We start from the raw sequence: 15,698 nt of genomic DNA, 5'->3' as shown, positions 1-15,698 counted from the left end.
TGGGTATAGGCCAAGGAGTGGGATAGCTGGGTCAAATGGTAATTCCATTCCAAGTTTTCTAAGGAATCTCCACACTGCTTTCCAAAGTCCTGCACTAATTTGCAGCCCCACCAGCAATGTATGAGTGTACCTTTTTCCCCACATCTTTGCCAACACCTATTGTTGTTTCTATTCTTGATAATCGCCATTCTAGTTGGGGTGAGATGAAATCTTAGGGTAGTTTTGATTTGCATTTCCCTTATTACTAGAGATGTTGAACATTTTTTCATATATCTGTTGATTGCTTGTAGATCTTCTGTGAATTGTCTGTTCATTTCCTTAGCCCATTTGTTGATTGGGTTATTTGTATTCTTGGTGTAGAATTTTTTGAGTTCTTTATAGATTCTAAAACTCAGTTTTAGAAACCATATTTAATGATAATTCAAGAAGCCAGGTCTCTTTATTAGTTGCCCAAGTTCAGCAATATTAGTGTTCTGAAGGCCTATTTTATGTTTAAGTTATTCGGAATATCTTATATATATTTTTTTTTATAAAATTTTTACTATTTCCATAGCTAATACCTAAGATTTAAGTGCATAACAAATATAAATGAATGTATTTAATTGAGATAAATCTAACCACATTAAGTCCACATATATTTAGTCAGTACGTGTCAAAGAGGGTTCTAGATTCTGGGCCATTATTATCAATTGGTTATGATTTTGGGTCATACAACTAAGGAGCAGAACAGGAGCAAATGCTTTCAGAGTATACATGAGGGACTGAGGTATCATCTCCAGGGTTAGTTTGAGGAGATGGGTGTGAAGCTGGGAAGAGGAGATGGGGTGGATCAAGAGTTCAGGTGGGTTGGTGTCCGTTGTGCAAGGCCTTGTAGGTCACATTATATTCAGATTTAATTCATTTGATAATATTAAGGCATAAGAGGAACAATTTACAACAATTCAATCAGCATTGTAATAACATTCTGCCATTTGGAGAGACATACGATTTCTTCCACATGTTGTTCCCAACTTTGGCAGGTTAGTGCCATTGTCTATGTTTTTTCTGTATCTTGCACATACTTCTATTGTTATTCAACAGACATCATTTCATTTTTGTAATTGTCTCCACTGATGTTCTGAGAATTTCTACATCCATTGTATATATGTTTACTGAACAACTGAATGAAATCAGACAGACTGGAAGCTTGGAAAATGGTTAGAAAGATAAGAATTCAAAATAGTAACTGATTTTACATTTTTACATTAAATACAATTTTCAGAGAGACTGGTATGATAAAAAATGGGATTTCTGGGAATCAGTTCTTCAAATCAATATAGTACTTAAATCCATTTTTCATAGTTCATTAATGCAAACTCCCTAAGCACCATAAAACATTGGGAAAGATTTTATTCAATTTGTTTTCCCTAAATACTTTAGGCAATATTGGCAGAGACACAATTTTCATAAATAAAGAAGTATTACATAGTGAATTTCCTTCATAAACATTAAAAAATGTGGCTTTTGACCATCTTTTGTTCTAGTGAGATGTGAATTGACAATGATAAAAGTAAAAAAATATTGAAGTGCCATTTGGAAAATCAACAAATATACATTTAAGAGGTATGGGTTCCTATTAAAGGATATGTATATTGTATTAATTTAAAACAAGACAGAATACTTACCAAATACTTTGTAGTTTTGTTATATTACATACAGATTTTAAGTTTTTTTTTCTTAAAAAACATTTGAGTGATTTTTGAATTACTAAATGTGGAAACTATGTATAGGAACAAATGACTGAACATATTGAGCTCATTTTCATTGAGCTGAAATTTAACATATATATATGTGAAATTTAACAAACGTAAGAAATTTTGCATGTGTGTGTGTGTGTGTGTGTGTGTGTGTGTGTGTGTGTACATACATATATATCTCATTTCTCACCACCTTCCCTATCCTCTTCCCACCTGGGTTATTTCTAAAGCTTCCTAACTACTTCCCTTGCTTCTACCTCTTATTCCTTTCAAACAATTCTTAATTTGGCAGCAAGAGTAATCCTATTTTAACAGTGTTCAGCTTGTGTCAGGTAAATGACTTCTCATCTCTCATTAAAGGCTAAAGTTGCCTATAAGATTCAACCTCTTACTTCTCTAACTGAAACTCTTGCTGTACTCCGTCCTATGTTTCCTCAGTTCCAGCCACACCAAAGCCTCTGCCGTCTTGCCATTCCTTGGCACACACCCAGCATGCTCTTGCTCAAGGTCTTTGTCCCTGTCATTCCTCAGCCTACAATCAGGCAACACCTGGGTCATCCTTCCTCTCCTTGGTGGCTTTACTGAAGTCTTCCATTCTCGCTGAGGTAGTCTCAGATCACCCATCTAAAAATGAAATGCCACCTTTCTACCTGCCATATCTACCCTCCTTCCTTTATTTTTCTTCTTAGCATTAAATTTACTACCATTTAATATATGATATTGATGAAAAATTTTTTCTGTATGTGCTACTAGAATGTAAGATCCATGCTTTCTTCAATGAAACTCCAAAAGGACCAAGAAAAGAGATTGCTTTATCTAGTATACACTAAAGAATTTTTTTTAAATAAATGGATTAATGATGAGGCCCAGCAAATTCAAGCACCACAGGCAACAGTGATGAGGATCTTGGGCATGAACATAGAATAAAGTAGCTTAAGAAACAGTATCAGGAATCTTATTTTCTTCCACCACAGTCAGTGAAACTCAATAAATATATGAAAAACCATTAATGTGAACTTGTTGAGTACTGAAATGAAAACTTGTGTTCCTATAGAATACTGTTTCTGCTTAAGCTCTGGCCACTCTATCCGGAATGTAGTATATATACACAGTGCAATATTATTCAGTCATAAGGAAGAATAAAATTATGGCATTTGCAGGTAAATGGATGGAGTTGGAGAATATCATGCTAAATGAAATAAGTCAATCCCAAAAAAACAAAGGCTGAATGATTTCTCTGATAAGTGGAATATGATATATAAAGGGGAGGTGGGGAGGTAAGGAAAGAATGGAGGAAGGATGGATTGTGTACAGAGAAATGAGGGGTGGGGAGGGATTGGTGGAAGGAAAGATAATAGAATTGGACAAACATCATTACCCTATGTACACGTATGATTACACAAATGGTGTGACTCTACTTCGTGTAAAACCAGAGAACTGAAAGTTGTACCCCACTTCTGTACAATGAATCAAAATTAAAAACAATTTATGAATGGAATAAATAAAACCCTTGAAAGAGCTGTATGGTTTCTGCACATTGTCTTTTCCACAGAAAATAATAGTTTGCTTTAGAAAATTGTCTGAAAATTACTTGGAATTCCTGGGTTGCAGGAATTTAAATCTGTAGGCTCCATTTGGCCATCATACTGGTTGTAGTGCATGCAGAATTGAACAATGTATTCTACATCACTCTATTTTCATTATCTTTCAATATTATGAGAAAACCACAAACATCATTAGTTAAGGAAAACAGTTTTCTTTCCCTAAAGGCATATTTTCCATAGTATTCAGATTTATTTTATATTTTTGTTCTTTCAGATCCTGATCAAACTTCCCCTCCACGATGGAAATTTTGGGTCCACTGCTTTTGTAGGGTCTTAGCACTGTGAGAACAAGAAGAACCAAATCATTTTATTTCATTCTGGGATACACCTATACAGAGTAGATACTAAGTGAATGCTATGATCTATTTTAATTCTTCATTATTTCTAGTATTCCTAATGCTCTCACCTCTGCTCCTTTGCAGCAAGCATCTCTCTGAACTTCTGTTTATCCCTTCCAGCCATTTTTAAAAATCATTTTACTATTTCACATTAGTAGGTTCTTGTATTTCTACAGTAAGTTCCTCAACATCCTTCACCAGGAAGAAACATTTCATTCAGGAATAAAGCCAGGTCTCGTAAGGCCTGAAGCTTAAACGGTTTTATTAAAAAAAAAAAAAAAATTATTAATATTAAATTAAGTACAAATGGATATGTTTTAAAAGAAGAAACAACAGCCAATTATAAATATTATAAAGCTGACATGTGCCACAATTCTCTAATATTTCTAAGCCGACCCTAGCCTTTTAAGGAGCTATACAGGAGGGAGGAACACTGAGAGTCATGATTTATCTACTTCTCATCTCACTTATTCTTTTATCCCTTGTAATTAGTTTCATATACTTAATTCTAGTTCTTGGATCTCTACCTTACATATCCAACTTCATGATGCTCACATACTACCACCTCATCTCCCACCTTCAAACTTTTGATTCCATGTTTCTTCAGCATCAATCTGTCCCTCACATCTCTTCAACAGGCAAAGTGTCTCATAAGTCCCACAGGCTTAATGCCAAAGATCCATTAATGCCAAATTTCTGTGACTTAAATGAAGATTACACTAGCAGTTGATGAGAAAGATGGCCAGACACTAGGCCATGTAACTCAATACCAGAACACTGTTAATTGACATGATGTGTTTTCAGTGACTAATAGACTGAGAAAATATATGCACAGCTATTCATTGTATATATGTTCATAGATTTAAATCATAATGCTAAGTTTATTGATTAACACATGGTTGATAAGAAGAAAAATCCCAAAGCCTTTTTAAAGTTTAATCAGTACTATGTCATTACAGTTAGAAAGTAGTGTATTTATATGAGACACAGTTTAGTCACTTCAGGTACTATAATTTATTTATGTAGCTCTGTTATTTATAATGACATATACCATTATATCTGTTACCTCTACCTGTTTAAAGTTTACTTACAGGAAGCATAAACTTTATCAGGTTAGTAGTCATCCATAAAAATAATTTCACCCATCCTTAATTAAAATAGCTTCTGTAGTGGATCTATTGTGTTTTAGTTATATAAGACATCAGTTCCTTTCATCCTCACTGTACCCTGTGACTTAGATCTTGAAACCTTTTAACTGTACAGAGATGAGATAAAAGATGACTCAGAGAAGACAAGCAATTGCCTAAAATCATGAATATGACACTAATTCAGAGTCTTCTGACTCCAAGTATGATGTTTTTTCTATCCAGAATATGATATATTCCTGTAGTTCAGAGTTAAGACTTGAGCATGGTCAATGATCTAAACAGGTACAGGTATGGGGCATGAAATTCACAGTTAATATAGCAAAAAATTATTCTTACCATCTAAGAGCTCCAAAATTGAAAGTTAGGACAATTTCTGCACCATTTACAATGTGCCAAACACAATGTGTTCTGATAAATTTATTATCAATCTCATAACAATTTGGCAAAGACTGCTATTATCCTAATTTTCCAACTAAGAGTACTCAGATACTAAAAATTAAACAACTTATCAAGGTAGCAAGTACTTGTCCTGATCTTAAATCCTAATCAATCTCACTCTAAAAACATGCTTTCTATTATTAAACAAAAAAGCAAAATCATTCAAACATAAATAAGCATTATCCTCTGAAAAATATCAAAATAAATGGGTACAGGAAAGAAATATCTTTTTCCTGGCAATGAAGCCAATTGTTAATATCCTGATATGATAAGAGTGATATTATTTGCAGCCTAAAAATGTATTACAACCTACCAGTCTATGTATACCAACGATTTGTATTTTTCTTCCCAAAAGAGTTTCCTAAATATTTACAAGAAAATCTCTGTACTAACATGAACTATAACCTTGTCCTGTGTATCTAACATACTATCTTTAGTGAATTTTGAGAAATCTCATCCTAATTACCAATCTGTACCTTGTATTCTCACCCCCAGAACAAGAACAAGGAAGCTCACTCATCTGTGCGCTGTGTTTCTTGATCTCCAACCTTGATCACTGCCATGCCATCTGTAACATATGCCAAAAAAGCATAAGCAGAAATAGAGACTTTCTTGCCTGGGAACATTCTCCCTTAGTTACACAGGAGTGTGTCCTCTAAGAATGCTACTGGCATTAGCTCTTGTATCATAGACTTCTTCATGGCAGGGACTTTCAGAGGCCACCTTCTTAAAATCAAATTTACTACTCTTAAAACAGTTAATATCACTCTCACAGTGAGTACTGATTCTCAACAAAAAATCCACCAGCATTTTCTTGCCAGAAACTGTCAGTTTATCTTTAAGAACTAGTTGGTTGGATCAATATTAATCACTTTCACTGAAATTACTAAAAATTTTAAAATACACATGAATTAGAATTTATGCACAGATAAAATCTTTCGTAGACTAGTTTATTGACAAACAGTGAGGTTTTTCTCATTTCTCTATAGGTCTAATGGTCTGGGAATGCTAACTTACCATAAGGTTCTTGCTAAATACACAAGTAAACACTGGGCATTATTAGTTTTTAACTTCTGCTCTCGTTGTGTTTCCACTGATTCATTAAGAAGGTTCTTGAAGCTACGTTCATATTTTCATACTATATTCCTACTTTAACTCCAAACAAATTTCAAAAAAATTTTCCAAAAAATTTATCCATTATAACATTGTTGAAAAGAGTAAAAAAAAAATCATAAATAAACAGAATTTTTAAACTGTGGTAGTGACATACAATGATAAGAATTCTGTTCAGCTGTTGAATAGTATGATTCTGCCCAGTACTTAAAATAAATGAAAATGTTTCTCTGGTTTGGATAAATCGCAAAAACGTCATGTGACCATAAAAAGATGGCACAAAGATATGTAGAGTAAGATATTATTAAATGAATCATATGTGGTTGTGAATGCATATATAACACTGAAGAAAAGCAAGCAAAAATGTGACTCTGAAATTAAATCTGATGGTTTATTCTGGGGCAGTAATAGGTTTGTGAGAGGAAAAGTGTCTACAGGAGGCTTTATCTCATTTATACATATTTCTTTTAAAAATACAAAATATGTATGGTCAAATGCTATGACTGAAACATAATATGCTAGACATATAACTGTTGGCCATTGACACTCAAACATTTGTAATGAAAACTGGCCGGTGGCCCCATGAAGTGTTCAATTGCATTCATCACACTATGACGCTAAGAGGGATTCCTCCCTGCCAAACATCCCCTTCTCATCAGAGATGTTGAGCTGGGCATCTTAATAGGTGAGATGAGCACAAAGTAGCAAAAAACTATGTAAATGTGGTAAGGCCATTTTCCTTATTGGGGAGGGGTGTAGACTGGAAAATCATGGCCATTTAAAAATATTTTTATTTATTATTTTTGATTGGTACTTTTACAGATATATATAGAGAGAGTTGAACTTCACTGTGGTATATTTGTATATGTACATAGGATAATTTGGTCAATTTCATTCCACAGTTCCTCCCTTCTCCCCCAGCCCACCTCTCCCTTCCCTCAATACGTTTCCTCTACTCCACTGATCTCCCTTCTATTTTCTATTTTCCCTTTCCCCCTTATTTTGCTCTAGCTTCACCGAAGGAGAGAAAAACCTTAGATTCTTGATTTTCTGAGTCTGGAGTACTTTACTTAGCATGATGTTGTTCAGCTTCCCACTCCTGAAGGTTACACCCTGACTTTCTGTGGTTACTAGGTAACAAAGAATTAACCATTGAATTGTACCCAGAAAAACATACAAGACTGAGAGTAAAACGTGCTTGCCATTTAAGTGTGAATAAATCCAAAACAAATGTGTCAGGCATCAAACTATTCCACAGTAGAACTTACGATTTTGAGTGGAGATTTTAACTTTAAATGTAAAACTCCTCTGTTTTGTGCCCTTCACATCTCACAACCACAGTTTTGCAGCTTCTGAGTTGAAGAACTGGCAGAGAAAAATCATCATGCTCAGCCACTGCACAGGAAGATTGCACTGCATTTTCCAGAGGGAGCTTTCGTTTCTGTAACAATCCCCGCCCCAACCCATCCCTGAGATCTGAATTTAATTTCACAGCAAAGAAAAACACTAAGGAAAAACAACAGCCAACAAACCTAGAGTAAATTTATGAAAATTTATGAGCAGTAAAGCTCAAAGTTGTGAGGATGTATGCCCAGAGGAAATAGTTTTCATTTTGTTCATCTTTCCTGGAAAGATAATCAAAAGTTATATTACAAAATATCGGTGATGCTATAAATGTACATGGTTCTTTACAATGTGTCACTTTATTTGCCTCACATAAATCTGCGAGGAGCTGCATTTTAATAACTATTCAATTTTTGTAACTGAAAATGAGTTTGTTATCACATTTCTTCATACATTACCTAAACTCTTGTTTTATTAGTCACTCACTGTGTAGGACACTGAGTATGCAGAAAAAAAAATTCACGGTGTTACAGAACATAATAGATGTCTACAGAGTGGTGTGGGACACAGAAGAATTTATTAGATTATAAGAACCAAGTTTAAGGTGTTGACAATTGTATTAAGAATGTTCCAAAGTCAAAATTTTCTACGATTGTAATGATATTGAGTAGAGAAAAGTTTGTAACAGAGGAGACATCTAAATTTTGAACCCAAAAGTTAAGGTGATTATTCTGAACTTGGTATTGATATTATGATATAAAAAGGTTTATAATCATTTGTATAAGCATAAAGATTTAAAACAAAATGACAAGTTACAAATAAACTTTCAAAATCTATATATTTGAGTTTTAGATATCAAAATTAGTTCAGAAAGAGATACCAATATGGGGATAGCAAAATGGGAAAAATACTCTACAATATTTAAGACTCTTAACATTGGTGAACATTTCAAAAGTCATCATTGTTGGTCTAAAAACTGTTAAAATGCTTAATCCTAAGCATTTAGGAAGAAATAGTACTTTAGAAACATAGATTTGCAGTTAAATCCCCAGCAAAACCTCATCGTTTTTCTGGACTAAATCCTAATAATTTTGCAATAAAAATTATTGCCAATTCTTAGCATTCTTAAAACCAACAGTCTCCTCTATTATTAAATAAAACAAATTACCTTGTTCAGAAAGGGTTTTAAAAAAAGATTAAATCAAATCTTTTTTCAAACAGCTAATGGGAGTAGTAACTCAGAAAATATATTGGGAATTCTTTTGTCATTTAAAATAAGCCAGTACATGCAGAAAAGAGCTTATGAGTATCAGAAAACTTATATAATTGGTATGATTTAAATGGATAAATCTGAAAACAAAAAAGAGGAAATTTGAAAATATTCTCGCTTTCAGCAAAGTCAACAACATCAGAATTCAGTGCTGTAGGAGTGTTAGAATATCAGAACCTAATGAGTTTGAAAAGCCTTTTATAGGAGAGATGAACAAACTCACAAGAATCCTTAGATCAGAAAACTCTTCTGATAACAGCTTTGTCGTTCAGGGTAGAAAGAAGTACAGTTTAAGAATTTCGTAGCCAACCAAATTTTCATTTATATTTTAAATTATTTGGAAGAAAATATTCAACCTGTAAGGGCTCTATTGACATAATTTTGTATTTGAAAATAAGGAAAGCAAAGATATACTTGGAAGAGATCATTAATTCTTAAGTTTATCTGGAATTTATTATGCAGATAGAGAAATTTCTATGTATATATTACTTTATGTAAAAATTTTCCCTAGGAAAAAATTAAATTCAAGGGATAGAAAATTAATTATCTTGATTACCCTCAATAAATACGTTTTTAAAAATTACTGACCATGAAATAAAAATTTTAAATGAAATTTAAAATGATACAAAATTGGTATTATAGTAATGCTTCACATCAATCATAAAAACCACAATTATTTCTCAACCAGTCTACTGCTTTGAAATGTTTGCAAAATCTATTAGGGGTTGAGGTAGAAGATACTAAGCCCTCGGGATATATAGTATAAATACAAACACATGCAGGCACACATACAAACACACACACAAAGCACCAGAAAATATACTAATCTTAACAAGATTAAATGCTTTTGCATTCTTATTTGGGTGGTGGCCTTATATGGTAATCTTTGGATACAAAAGGAATGAGCCTTTACTATTTAACCTGGTGGCACAGAACAAGGAAAGGGTATGATTTATCATATGTTAAATTAAATATTGCATAAAATATTTAATATAAAAACAGTATTTAAACATCAACAGTTAAGACAGCAGCATGAATTTAATAGAAACATTACCAAGTGTTTTATTAAGGATTTATGGTTTAGGAGTAAATAAACTAACATGGAAATCACAAATAACAAATTATGGGTGTGGCTTATGTAAAAACTGAACTAGAGTTCAGTTAGAACCAGAGGATCTGTGCTCATAGAAAAGCCTGAATTAGCACTTTGGCAAAACTTTGAGAGAATACATAAACAAACTAATTAGTACAAATTAAATATATGCACATAGTTTTTAATGATTTCTCACTTAAATAAATCAGATAAATTGTAAAACTATTACTTCTAAAATAAGATATGAAGGCATTAGTAATAGTCTTCCATCTTAAAAAATCAAAAAGGTAATTTTAGGTTAACTTTAATATTCTTTCTTGAATGAGTTATATTACATCTATTTTTAAATTAAACTTCTGAACTTTAGAAATGCCACATAGGCTAGCAAGTGTAGAGTATCACTTCATCACAGTATGCTTAGTTGATAACTATCCTTAAAATCACCCTAAATTTGTAGCATTCACTTATTCCCTTGGAGGCATGTTAATTTAAAGAAGGCTATGAAATTTTATCTGTAGATCTGAACACTTAGTTTCCTTCTGGAATCTATTATGTGAAAGTGATCCTATCACTCCATTCTTTGAAAATGGGTCTCAATTCATGTATCCTAGATCGTAACACCCAAAGAGTAGTGTTAGCCCTGAAAGATATAGTTATAGAAAATTCATGTAGTCCCAGTGTTTTTCTGATAATTGTTATTTATTGATTCATACAGTCCTTTCCTTCATTAGATATCTGGCTAGCTCTCCTAACTTTTCCTATTTTATGAATATCATCAAAATATTTTTGGTAATATGCTTTCATTTACATACTTGTTGATGTACTGCTAAACTAGTATTCTGAAGACAAGCAAGCTAACAAGCAAAATACAAGCAAAAAAGGCAGCATTTATAATATTTGCCTATTTTAACAAGCATAAGTACTTCCATCATGAACAACTAAAGCTACCAACACTATGTCAATAAATTTGAAGCTGGGAAGAAATGTATACAGTACATTTTAATGAGCTGGATCAAGATGCATGTGGTACAACACTGAAGAACAATTACCTCCAGTTTGTTTATTTTTGTAGTTTATCAAAATATCCAAGAACATTTTTGGTAGCTTCCAAAAAATTTGACTTAAAAAGATGATGATGAATCATTTCTAGCGTAATTAATGGTTTTAAGTAACAACAAGCAAAAGTTAAACCATGAAGTGACAGAAAATGGTTTTTCTCTAAATGGGCATTTAGAGTAAAAATAAAAAGGTTATATCTACTTTATGATAAACAATGTTCACTGTAAATAATATCACAATAAATAATATTGCTGGAAGCTTACAAGATATACACACAGACACATATACAAATGTTTGTGTGTGTATGTGTGTTAGAGAATTGGAAAATATGAATGACTACATTATATGATTGACAACTGAAAATTGTCAATTGTATTTTGAGAATTCAGTTGTAATACTATTGTGAACGGAAAATATGTAATACATATTTTTGACCACTGGTTTCATTTATCAAATAACTACTTAAGTGCTTATGGTGTAATAAGGTGAGAATCATGTAAAAGAAGACAATACCCAGAACGTAGGTTGAAAAACTTTATTATGAAGGGCCAAAAAAATAAATATTTTAGACTATAAATCACATGGTCTCTGTCATGATTGCTGTCCTAGTACTGTAGCAGGAAATCACCCAGGTTCCACATGAGATTTAATCATCCTGCATATGTTCTAAAAGACATTGTTTACAAAAACAGGTAGCAGATGGATTTCACTTGTGGACTATCTGTAGTTTGATGACCTGATCTTTACTTGTATTGAATTATCTTTTGAATCTTTGTAGTTCTTCTTTCAATATACTTTCTCCTTTATTTATGAAACATTAGAGATGACCAAACTGTTTTTGTTTGTTTGTTTGTTTTTTTAAATGAAATTTTCCCAGTTAGGGAAACTCTTGGTTCATTAGTGTCTTTTAAACAATATAATCCTGTAGCTAACCAGCTCCCAAAAGGACAATGCAATTGAAAATAAAATGAGTATGTTTGTGGACATAGTTTCTTTTATATTGCTATATCATGATTTCACAGTTTACCATAAGGACAGAAGTTTACCATGCAGTAATGAAAGAGAAAATCTGCATATTAAACTAAAAGGAATTTAATATGAATATATTCATTTTTCTTTGTTTTGAAATCTCTTATTCTTACCTTCCATAAGTTTCCCTGTCTGTTCTGCACCTCCTCCAGGAAGAATTTTGGCAATATAGGCTCCAATTTCTCCACCATGTCCAGGGATTTCTTTACCACCTACAATTCTGATGCCTAGTCCATTACCTGTTTTGAAGAATTAGCAAATTAGTAATAATTCAAGAAGAGACTACATTTATCATAGTTTTAGAGTCCACAAAAAGTAGATCTGGTACCAGGAAGCTAAGTATAATAACAGCAACAACAGTACATTATTTTGACTTCAATTTTAGTTTAAAAACTAAGGCACTGCCAGTTTTTAACCAAATACATTACAAAAATTTTATAAAAGGATATTCTCAGTGTAAGAAACTCCAAATTGAGAATTCACCTATGAAACTAAGGAGCATCTTACAGAAAGGCACTAATGGCTGTCATAAACTGAACGTACAATCTAAGCATACAAAAGACGTCAACTGATGATGTGAAAACATGATGATAACCTATGAATTATTATTCACTTTTCAATCTTCACTCATCAATGCACACTGCTCGTGGCATAATAAAATTGTTCTTGATTGATGAACAACCTAGTAAACTGTTTCTTACTCCACAGGACGGGTGTATCTGTAATTAGCCAAATGGAAAGAAGATAGAGAACAATAATTATGAGAAACCTAATTGGGATAGGTATAAACTGTTGATATTTTAAAGTTATGCATTTTTTTTAAATCAGCTAAAAACTACTGATGGTACATAGTATCACATACATTATCATTGTAATTGCCAAAAATATTTTAACATAAAAGCACTAAATGAAAGCAGAATTCTTCATCTTTATTGAAGGCACAAATAAACTATTTATTTAAATTGAAATTCATTCATTCAGTGATTAAAGTACTATTTTCAAATTCTTTCCGATTGTCTTTCAAAATCTCTGAATTTTAAAAGTTATTGATTCCTTAAATTCTGTGGATTTTCTACTTTGCTCTTAAAAAAAAAATGCTATGGCCAGCATCTATACATTTCAAACATTCAACCACCACTAACACCGAATTATGGAACCATCCTGTCACTTGAAAAACAAGGAGATACTCTGGTAAAACATTTCTTCTTCCCAATTGTGATGATTCCAAATTATTCCTTCCTTCTCTCTCCCTTTTCTCCTTTTCTACCTATCTCTTCCTCTCATTCCCTATCCTTTGTTTCCTCTCTCTGTTTCTTGACCAATATAGGTATTCAGAAGATTTAGAATTCAAAATAAAGACAAAAGAAAAAGTGAAAATCAAAACAAATTGACTTTGTGCTTCTAAATGCCCTATATTAGGGTTCATAGTGAAACAAGATATTAGCTCTCCTTAACCCCACCTATGGAGATTTTCTGCTACATGTTTCTTGGTCTAGCATTACTGTTCCTAGCAGAAATTAATATGTAATGTAAATTTAACACAACTGTGAATATGTTCTACTAAATGACTTACGCCTCAGCTAAGTTTGGGTAAAGGCAATTAGACTTTAAGGAATCACCAGGACTGAATCTATAGTATAACACAAGATAGGTGTGAAGAAAATCACACTCAATTAATTTGGTCTAATTTTTTCAGTGTACTAAGTACATTTTAGAAATTACAAAATGAGTATTTTCAAATTACTGGCTATAACAAAAGGTCATTCCTTTATTTATCTTTAGGAATAAAAGTATGTTCACAACCAACGTTTTCCTTTCCACAGCTGAATCACTCACAAACTGTAATCCACTATTTGTTCAATAAAAAGTTGCATAAAACTTCACAAGGATATTAAATTTCTAATTAGTTAGCATATCAATATCAATTTTAAGACCTGGTCAGTCTAAGAACTCAAAGGTGATTCACAAGATTTATTTTTAGCTTATAGGGATATGTTTAAGATCACATTGTTACAATTTCTCATGTAACATTTTTATGTAGATTATAGCAGAGGAAGGAGCTCAGGGCACTGGCCTTGCATATATCTTTTACCTTTTATTTTTGTACCAGGGATTGAACTCAGAGGTGCATAACCACTGAACTACTTCCCCATCCCTTTTTAAAAATATTTTATTAGAGACAGGGTCTCGCTAAGTTGCTGAGGGCCTTGCTAAATTGCCAGTTCAAACCCAGTCATCCTCCTGCCTCAGCCTCCCAAGTTGCGGGGATTACAGGCATGTGCAACTGTACCAGCTAGCTTTGCATGTATCATTTAAACCTAAAATTTAGTATACAAAGGTAGCAGGTAAAAATAGTTTTAGCACTATGTGTTATGTGGCACAATCATAGGCTAAGAAGTCTCAGATATAAGATCATCACCCCTTTTAAAGGTATAGCTAAAAGATTAGTTGTAAAATTTCAAAATCTATATTCAGTAGAAGTGACTATTTACACTTTGGTTATAGCCTAATTCTGAAGATAATAGTGACTTGAGGGTTACGTCATTGGGTTCTTATAGCTGTTTGCTTTTTAGTGACTGAACATATTCTAGAAACCTGTGGTAGGATCAGTGACAGGAAACCAGAACTATGTCCATCTTGATAAAGTAGAATAGACAATAATTGTTTAACATGGTGAAATAAAACCTCACACAGTGAAATTGAGTATTTAAAATATTATAAAATATACTTTACAGACTTCAGGGTAGATGGTAGAATGGAATAAAACATAATCATGACAATAGTGTGAAAAATAAGATTATGTACATGGAAAGTATTTCAGGTACTTTGTCAATTTTCAAAAATTACTGTTAACTCTCATTGATATTCCTGCAGTTTACTCATATAAATAATAAAGTTGCATAAAAATATTAAAAATTTTCACAAGAATAGCATGGACAATAAAAAGACCCAAGAAAGACAATTTTGGGGGTAGTTTTATAGTAGCTACTTATATAATTTGGATATTATAAAAACAATAAATTATGTAAATTATGAGAATTTAAAATTTGGACAATTTGATTTTATGTTTCTATAGGTGAATTTTGATATTTTATATATTAAATATAGATAAAATATTTTCATAAAATTTAATACCGTTCTTCAAATCTAAAAAGCAGAATGCCAACCTAAGTTTTCGTAAATTCAAGAAGCAACGTTAATTTTGATCTGAAATAGTTAGAACTAAATTGCCCTTGACAACTGACATTTATTCAACCAATTTTTATCAGCAAAAACTCCTTTGCCTCTTTTGCTTCTGTTTCAATTAGAAACATTGATAAAATGTCTCCTCAGATGCTATGAAATGCATTGGGCTTGTTCTAACTTCACATTATGGTAGAGAACATAAGGGCTTTAATAAGTTAAAGAAAATAAAAAAATAATGCAATTTCAAAACATAAAAGCATAACTGTGGTTAAGGAAGTCTTATGGGGTAATTTCAAATTCAGAAAAAAATTTAAAGCATGTTGGGAATATTATATTTGTA

General features: G+C 32.3%; 1 protein-coding gene across 1 annotated transcript in view; it reads right to left on the bottom strand.

Moving 5' to 3' along the window:
• Positions 1 to 15,698, bottom strand: part of Pclo (piccolo presynaptic cytomatrix protein) — a 423,596-nt gene that overhangs the window by 120,262 nt on the left and 287,636 nt on the right. The window contains exon 10 of the mRNA XM_047560916.1: positions 12,286 to 12,411. Within this exon, the coding sequence (XP_047416872.1) occupies positions 12,286 to 12,411 (126 nt within the window). The remainder of the gene's footprint in view (positions 1 to 12,285; positions 12,412 to 15,698) is intronic.

This window comes from Sciurus carolinensis, chromosome 8 (assembly GCF_902686445.1).
Source record: "Sciurus carolinensis chromosome 8, mSciCar1.2, whole genome shotgun sequence".
In the NCBI taxonomy this organism is placed as follows: domain Eukaryota; kingdom Metazoa; phylum Chordata; class Mammalia; order Rodentia; family Sciuridae; genus Sciurus; species Sciurus carolinensis.
The sequence above is the reverse complement of the archived record's forward strand: the minus strand, read 5'-3'. Positions and strand labels throughout refer to the sequence as shown.